This window comes from Elephantulus edwardii, unplaced genomic scaffold (genome assembly GCF_000299155.1).
Source record: "Elephantulus edwardii isolate Elephantulus edwardi_28Jun2011 unplaced genomic scaffold, EleEdw1.0 scaffold00221, whole genome shotgun sequence".
Taxonomy (NCBI): Eukaryota; Metazoa; Chordata; class Mammalia; order Macroscelidea; family Macroscelididae; genus Elephantulus; species Elephantulus edwardii.
In genome coordinates, this window is record NW_006399971.1 from 4,252,185 (window position 1) to 4,261,322 (window position 9,138).

The window sequence follows — 9,138 nt, forward strand, 5'->3', positions numbered from 1 at the left end:
TGGGCATGGACCGCACGTTGTATTTCTGCCTCAGCTCCTTGGACAGAGGAGAAGACATAATCTTCCTTCGAACGTGAGAGGGTGCATTGAAGTGCCTTTTACGATTTTTGCTCCGGTCAGAAGTCACAAAAGGATTGAACTTCATTTTGGCCGCTGCCGCTTCAGCGATGGCCACAGGAGACGAAAGAGCTAATTGCATATTCTTAAGTTAGACCCAAGTGACTAGCTGATATGCATACAATACAAAATAGCTTGCTTGTAGCAGGAAAATTGCTCAGTCTATCTTCCTTTATAACTCAGCCTCAATAGTCTTGATTTATTACTTTTTTTTTTGTTTGTTTCCCCTTATGTTTCTCCTTGGAGGTTAAGATTTTGAAGCTCCATCTCACAACTTTGGGCATGTAGCCAGAGGGGAGGGATTTTTGGAGAAGGATCTCATGCTTGAATGGGTGGAGGGACAGCGCAGGACAGGAAGACTCCAAATGTGATGAACTGATACAGTAACTAGGGCAGTGGGGGTAGGTGTATCGGAGTCAGTGAGATTAGCTTGAGACAGAACAGGAGTCAATGCTATTTTACATAGGGTTGCTATGAATTGTGACTTGATAGCACATAATAACAACAACATGTTCTTTTAGTATGTGAAAAGTGATGTTTCACAATAACCCATTTATGTTCTCTAGAAGCTGATGATGGTGAACATCTTTTCATATGTTAATTTGTCATATATGTATCCTCTTCCTTGAGAAGTCTCTTCTTATCCTTCCTTGATTTTTCAATTTAATTGTTTCTTACTGTTAAAAATACATAACAAAACATTTGCCATTTCAATATTTTTTCACATGTTCAACTAAATGTTATGTTCATTATCTTGTATAAACTTCTTATATCTGTTCCCAAAACTTTCCATCATGGTTAACAGAAACTCACTGTCTCCTATCTCCTGGTAAACACTAATAAGTTTTGGTCTCTGGATTTACCTCTGGTGATCTAGTGGTAAGAAGCTGGGCTGTAATCCCAAAGGCACATATTTCAAATCTACCAGCTGCTCCACAGGAGAAGGATGGGCAATCTCCTTTTGTGTGATTTACTGCCCTCTGAAAACCCGCTAGAGGGTCAGCTATGAGTCATTTCTGACTCCATGACACACAATGTGCATCTGCCTGCTGAAACACCTCAGTTGACATTCATGAATTCCTGAGGCTTTTAAAAAAATGTCTTCAATGCAGTTTGTACTTCTTCCTTTAGTATCCTTGGTTCTTAATCATATATGCTGCAGAAATAGTTCAGTGCTAACCAATTCTATTTGATAAAGTGACTGTATATTGCTTCCATCTTATATTGAGGCTTCTTGGATCATTCAAGAGTTTGCCCATAGCATTCTTCATTATTGCAACTGGAGGCTTAATTTTGTTTTTCAGCTCTTTCAGGTCGAGAAATATCAGGTATGTTTTTCCTTTTGGTTTTCTAACTCTTGTTCTTTGCACATTTTGTTATACTTTGTTTTGTCTTTTCTAGTAGCCCTTTGAAATATTTTTATCTCTCTTATTTCAGCATTTATTCTAAACTTTGTTTTGGCTTTGCTACATTCTATATCAAGCTTCAGAATAACTTCTTTTTTTAAAAAAGTTTTAAAATGTATTTTATACTTTTATATTTACAAAGTTCTACTAGATTGTTTTTCACAATGGATATTTCCCATTTCCTTTTTACCATCCCCCCTTCAGCCATCAAATTGTGTGACTCTGTTATTAACATTCCCTACCCCAACACTGTTGGCACCAGTAGCCAGAAGTCAAGAGACAAAGTGCATTGGGAAAGTCAGCTGTCAGGGAACTCTCCAGAGTACTGAAGAGCAACGACATGAGACTGTAGACTAAGGTGCAACTGATCTAGGCTATAGTCTTCACAACATTGGAGAGCTGGACAGTGACTAGGGATGATAGAAAGAGAGTTGATGCCTTGGAGCTGTGGTGCTGGAGAAGAGGGCTGACTATGACTGCTAGGAGAACAAATAGGTTTGTCCTGGAAAGGGTGAAACTGGGCTGCTCCTTGGAGACAAGAATTCTGAAACTTTGACATTCTTTGTGCATGTTGCAAGGAGGGACTATTCCTTGGAGAGGGATGTCATATTTGGGAGAGTGGAGAGACAGCGCAAGAGAGGAAGACCCTCAATAAGATGGATCAATTCAGTGACTGGAGTAATGGGAGTAGGTATGTCAGGGACAGTGAAGTTGGCACAGGATAGGACAGGGTTTAGGGCTCTTGTACATAGGGTCGCTATGAGTCACAAGTGGCTCAACGGCACATAACAACAACAACAACCCCATCTTCACCCCTCTACTTCTACCATCCCCCCACCTTGGATCCTCATACTCATTTTATAATAATGATTTTATACAATATTCGTCACTATAGGATTGAATTAGGTCACTCAGGATAATGCTCTTCAGTCCCTCTAAAGTTAGGTGGTAATTTACAGAATCATTGCTCCTGTGTGCTATATAGTATCCCATTGTGTGAATGTACCATACTTTCTCAATCCATTTAATTGTGGTTGGACATTTGGATCAGAGTTACTCTGACCTTTGGTTTGGTCTTTTTATTTCTTCAACTTGAATTTGAATTTGTATATGAGTAATTGATGGTTTATTCCATAGTCAGTCCCTAGCCTTGTTTTGAGTACTTATCATGAGTTTCTCCACTATCTCTTTCCATAGACATAGTGATTCTGAATCCTGTGTAATCCATCAGATTAAGGGCCTGTGTTTAGTTGTCACTTATGTTTTTTAAGTAAAGTATTTGCAAAGAATAAATAACTGGTTGTATAAAATTCTATTATGTGATCTCTAGTCTCATGTCTGTCACCAAGATCAAATTATCTATGATTTGTTGATGTGATTACATCCAAAATTTACAAAATTACTAGGTGGAAAGTGATGTTTCATTATGGTTTCAACTGGAATTTCCCTAATTAACAATTATGCCAAGCATTTTTTTAATGCACTTGTTGGCCTTTTGTTATTTTCTCTGGTAGAAAGTCTATTCAAGCTATTTGTCCATTTTTTGTTTGTCTCTTTGCTGTTAAAGTGAAGAAATTTTCTATGTATCCTGTACATTAAACCTTTTATAATGTAAAGTCTCTGAAATTTTCTCCCATTCTGGTATCCCTTCACTTTGTTGGTAAATTTCTTTGAGGCAAAACTCTTAAATTTAATAGTCTACTTAATGTATTTTTCGTTTGTTTTGCATGTCAGAGCTAAGAGTTTTTGTTCAAAATTAGATAGAGCTAAGAATTTTTTGTTCAAAACTAGATAATGAAACATTACCTTGTGTTTTACCCTAAGAAGTCTGTGGTTTTGGTTCTTACACTCATGTTGATGATGCAATTTGAGTTCATTTTCTAATCTGGTATAAGGCATGGGATCCCCCGCCCAGACACACACACGTGAAAATCTGTTTGTCCTAGCATCTTTATAAAAAACACTGAATATCCCTCTCCCGCACTTAAATAATTACTTTTTAGATTTTTTTTTTAATTTATGCTGGTTTATTTACAAAGTTTGAATACATTGTTTTTCACACCAGATCTTTCCCATGTCCTTCACTCCTCCCCATCAAATGATGATTAATCTCCCCTACCTATTCTTACCCTTCTACTTCTCCCCTCTCCCCCTTGGATACTCATACTCATTCTACAATAATGGTCTTATACAGTATTTGTCCTTATGGGACTAAGTTAGTTCACTCAGCATAATGCTCTCAGTTTCTCCGAAGTAAGGTAGTGATTTACAAAATCATTTCTCCTCTGTGCTGCATAGTAATCCGTTTTATGAATGTAGCATAATTTCTCAATCCATTCTATTGTATTTGGACATTTAGGACTGTTTTCATGTTCTTGCAATAGTAAATGATGCTACTATAACATTGATGTATAAGTCTCCGTTTGTTCCTCAGTTCTCATTCTCTCAGGGTATATTCCAAGCAGTGCAATAGCCAAATCATATGGAATTTCTAGCCTCAGCTTTCTGAGGAAACACCAAACTTCCTTCCAAAGTGGTTGTATCCTTCTACAATACCACAAACAGTGTATAAGATTTCCTATCTCACCACATTCTCTCCAACATTTATTGCTTGCTTTCCTGTTAAACTTTGCCATTGCTACTGGAGCGAGATGGTATCTCATTGTGGTTTTGATTTGCATCTTTCTTGACAACTGACAGTGATTTGGAGCATTTCTTCATATGTTATCCATTTGAATATTTCTTCATATGTAGACCATTTAAATATCTTCCTTTATGAAAATTCTTTTCATGTTTTTTGCCCATTTTGTAATTGGGTTATCAGACTTTTTCTTGCAGAGGCCCAGGACTATTATACAAACTTTCATTATGAGACTCTTGTCCGAGATGGTATTGCCAAATGCGTGTTCCCAGTTAGTAGGTTTTCTTTTCACCCTCTTGGAGAAAGGTTTTGATGAACACAGATTTTAATCTTTAGAAGGTTCCATTCATCCAATGTATTGTCTTCAGATTGTACCTTTCTGGCTGTATTAGGCAGTCTCTTTATGCTGTAGACTAGGGCTTCTAAGCTTGATCCAATTTTCTCTTAGGAATTTTATGGTTTTGGGCTTTACTCCCAAGTCTCTGATCCACCTTGAGTGGATTTTTGTGTATGGTGTGAGATGTGGATCCTGTTTCAGCTTTCTTTCTTTTTTTTTTTTTCTGTTTCAGCTTTCTAAAGGTAGCAGTCCAGTTTTGCCAACAAGATTTGTTGAAGAGGTTTGTCATTTCCCCATTTGTTTGGTTTTATATTCTTGTCAAATATCAGGTGACCATAGATAGCTGGGTCTACTCTGGGTTCTCAATTCTGTTCCACTGATCTATGTACCTACTACTGCTGTGTAGGTTTTGAGGTCAGAGAGTGCTATGCCTCCCACTTAATTTTTGTTTCTCAGAAGTGTTTTGCTTATTTGGGGTCTCTTGCCTCTCAAAATAAACTTGTTAATTTCCCTATCAATTTCCTTGAAAAATCAGATTAGTATCTGTGTTGGGATTGCATTGAATATGTAAATTGGTTTGGGTGGGATTGTCATTTTCACAATATTGAGTCTTCCTATCCATGAACAGGGCACATTTTTTCATTTCTTTTGATCTTTTATTGTGTCTTACAGAAATGTTCTGTTGTTTTCTTTGTATAGGTCTTTTGTATCCCTAGTTAGGTTCACTCTCAAGTATCTCAATTTGTGGTTGGCTATTGTAAATAGTATTGCTTTCTTGGTTTCTTTCTCTGAGTTCACTTTGTTACTGTAGAGGAATACCATTGATTGGTCTTATATCCTGCCACTCTACTAAATTGTCCTACTAGCTCAAACAGGGGGTTTTTTTTTAGTCTTTAGGGTTTTCTATGTACACTATCATATCATCTGCATATAGTGATATTTTAACCATCTCTGTACTGACCTGGATGTCTTTTATTTCCTTTTCTTATCATATTGATCTAGCATGCACTTCCAGTACAATATTGAATAGAAGTGTTGATATTGGACATCTTTGTCTCATCCCTGTTTGCAAGGAAAATGTTTTTAATCTTTCTCCATTAAGAATGATATTGATGCTTGGTTTTGCATCTATATTTTTCACTATGTTGAGGAAATTTCCTTCTATTCCAATTTTACTGAGTGTCTTAATCAGGAAAGGTGTTGGATTTTGTAAAATGCTTCTTCTGCATCAATTGCTAAGATCATATGGTTCTTAATATTTATTTGGTTAATATGGTAAATTACACTGTTTTTCTTATGTTGAACCATCCTTGCATAGCTGTTATGAACCCAACTTGGTCATGATGAATTTTTTTTTATGTTCTTTAAAATGCTATTGGCTAGGATTTTGTTAAGAATTGTTACATCTATATTCATGAGAGATATTGGTCTATAGTTTTCTTTCTTGGTAATATCTTTGCCTGATTTTGGCATTAGGGTTATCATACAATGACTCTGGGAGTGTTCGTTCTTTTTCAGTTTTTTTGAAATAGTTTAAGCAGAAATGGTGATAGATCCTCTTTGAATGTTTGGTAGAATTCAGCTGTGAAGTCATCTGGTCCAGGACTTTTCTTATGGGGAAGTCTTTTTATGACCTTTTCAATTTCTTCTTTTGTGATGGGTCTGTTCAAGTGTTCAATACTATTCCCCATTCCTTGTCTATATGGGTAGGGAATGAGTTTCAAGGTATTTGTCCATTTCCTCTAAGTTTTGGGCACTTTGGGCATGTTGCAAGGAGGGATTAGTCCTTGGAGAGAAAAATCATGCTTGTGAGGGTGGAGGAACAGCACAAGAGAGAAAAGCTCTGGATGAAATGGACTGCCTCGTACCAGGGGTAATGCTAGTGAATGTGTCAGGGATGATGGGTTTGGCATAATAGCAAGATCACTATGAGTCATAAGTGACTCTACAGCACATAACAACAACAAAAATAAGTAATCAGGTATAAGTTACTAAATATTGAATAAACAAATGCTAGTAAAGGACTTCAGTAGTGTCCTAAGTTTATGTATGTATAAGAGAGAGAATGAGAAAGAGCAAGCAAGAGAAAGCTGGAGGCTTGATGAATCTCTAGCTCACAATGGATATGGCTATAACTTTTTCTTTTATCCTTTCACAGTTTCCTCCCCAGGAATAGGCTCACCTCCTCTCATTTCTATTATGGGATATGCTGGTGGAGAAATACAGCTGCTCTGTCAATCCTCAGGCTGGTTCCCAGAACCCACAGTTAAGTGGAAAGGTCCACAAGGACAAGATTTCCCTTCAGACTCCAAAGTGAATACCAACAAGCAGGGTATGTTTGATGTGGAGACTTCACTTATAGTGCAACAAAATGCTGAGAGCATATCGTGTTCCGTTCAACACAGTGACCAGAATCAAAAGGTAGAATCCAGCATATATATATCAGGTGAGTGGGTAAAGAAGGGATGGATATTTTAATAACTTGAAGAGAGAACATAAGCCTTTATCTCAGGATTGTTGCTTAGAATTTATCATATTTGATTATTAATTAAGAAATTAAAAGTTGATGGTTTACAACAAGAAAATACTAAAAAATGTAAATAGGTGGTAATCAAACTGCTTACATACATCATATCATATAAAAACTAACTTAAAATTGCTCAAAGACATCTGCATAAAATCTAAAACTATAGAAAAACTGAGGGAAAACTTAACTTTAAAAAAGAAAGCACAACCAACAACAAAAACCTATACAAATCACCAAAGAAATATTGGGGCACACTTAGGTGTCTAGTAACATCTGGCATGAATAAACTATCAAATATAACTGAAAATATACAATCAACAGATAATAAACTTAGATAACTGAGATTTCATAAAAATTAAATACATCAAAAGACTTTTCTAAAAGAGTGAAAAGAAAACATACAGAATGAGAAAAAAATATATGAAATGGAAAGACACATCTGACAAGGGTCTCATTTCTAAAATTTGTATAAACCTCTAACACCTCAAGAAGAAAATGACAAATAATTCATTTTAAAAATGGTCAGAGGACATTAATAGACACTTCACCAAAGAATGTGTTCAAATGCTCAATAAATACATAAAGAAATGCTTAAAAATAATTAGCTGTTGTTATTGTTGTTGTTAGATGCTGTTGAGTGACTCATAGCAACCCTATGAATAGCTGGCCTGAACTCTGCCCTATCCTGTGCCATCCTCATCATTTCTGAGACACTTGAGCCCATTGCTGAAGTCACCATGCCCATCCATCTCATTGGGAGTCTTCCTCTTCTTCATGACCCTCCATCATTCCAAGCACAATGTTCCTCTCCATGGAACAGCCTCACCTAGCTACATGTCCAAAGTATGAAAGATGAAGCTTTGCCATCTTTGCCTCAAAGGAGTATTCTGGCTTGCACTTTCCCCAAGACATGTCTTTTTGTTCTTTTGTCAGTCTATAGGATATCCAGTACTCTTCTTCAACACCACAACTTGCCATCAATTCTTCTTCTGCCATCTTTAGCTAATGCAGAGATGCAAATCAAAATAACAAATGAGATAACATTTTACTCCAATTAAAAAAATGATAATGACAAGACATTAAACAACAAATTCTGGCTGGGGTGTAGAGATATTGGAACTCTCATACACCACTGGTGGGTATGTAAAATGATGCAACCACCATGGAAAGCAGTTTAACTCTTCCTTGCTGTTGTTATTAGGTGCTGTAGAGTTGAGCACAACTCATAGCTACCCTATGAGCAACAGATCTGAACCTCGCTCTGTCCTGTGCCATCCTCAGCATTTCTGCTATAGTTGAGCCCATTGTTACTGCAAATGAGTCAAACCACCTCATTGAAGGTCTTTCTTTCCGTCTCTGTCTGACATTCCCCTAAGTATGATGCTATTTTCCAAGAAGTGACCACTCCTAGCATTGTGTCCTGAGTTAGAGAGGAAGTTTCATTATCTTTGCCTCCAAACAGCACTAGTTAAACTTTATCTAAAACATACTTCTTTGTTCTTTTGACAGACGATAGGATATTATGTAGTCTTCTCTCACACCACCACTCAAAGAATGTATTATTCTGTCATTTTTATCCATTGTCCAATTTTCAGATGCATAGTAAGTAATTGAAAATATCATGGCTTGAATCAAGTACATCTTAGTCTTTAAATGGATATCATTGCCCCTTAGTGCCTAGTACATGTCCTTGACAGCAAATTATCTCAATAATAAATGATTTTGTGACTGCTAGTAAAAAGGGGAAGCTCTCCTTGCCAGAAGGCAGGAGTGTGGTGGGAGTGCAGGAATCCTGGCAAGCTTTTGGAGTCGAATGCTTTTACGGGAATGTGTTTGACATGCAGGTTTGCTCTGTCCCTGGAGTGAGGCTAGCCAGCCTGGGCCTAGGGTTTGAACCAGGAGGCGACCTTAAGCCCAAAGGGCCCTTGGGCCAGGTTCAAATTGTCTTCCTGTCAAACATTCTTCTAGGTGGTATAGCACTAGTCTGTGCGTTGCTGTACAGAGGTAACTCATGGTTGCTGTGATGCTGAAGCCTGTGACAGTGATGTGCCAATTGTGGTAATGGGCACCCATGGTGGACAGTGTTGGGTGGAGCTTCCCGACTAAATCA

At 37.3% G+C, this 9,138-nt stretch overlaps 1 protein-coding gene across 1 annotated transcript in view; it reads left to right on the forward strand.

Annotated features, from left to right (window-relative positions):
• Positions 1 to 9,138, forward strand: part of LOC102870083 (butyrophilin-like protein 8-like) — a gene marked incomplete at its 5' end in the record, with an annotated part of 32,750 nt that overhangs the window by 2,529 nt on the left and 21,083 nt on the right. The window contains one exon of the mRNA XM_006898167.1: positions 6,672 to 6,947. Within this exon, the coding sequence (XP_006898229.1) occupies positions 6,672 to 6,947 (276 nt within the window). The remainder of the gene's footprint in view (positions 1 to 6,671; positions 6,948 to 9,138) is intronic.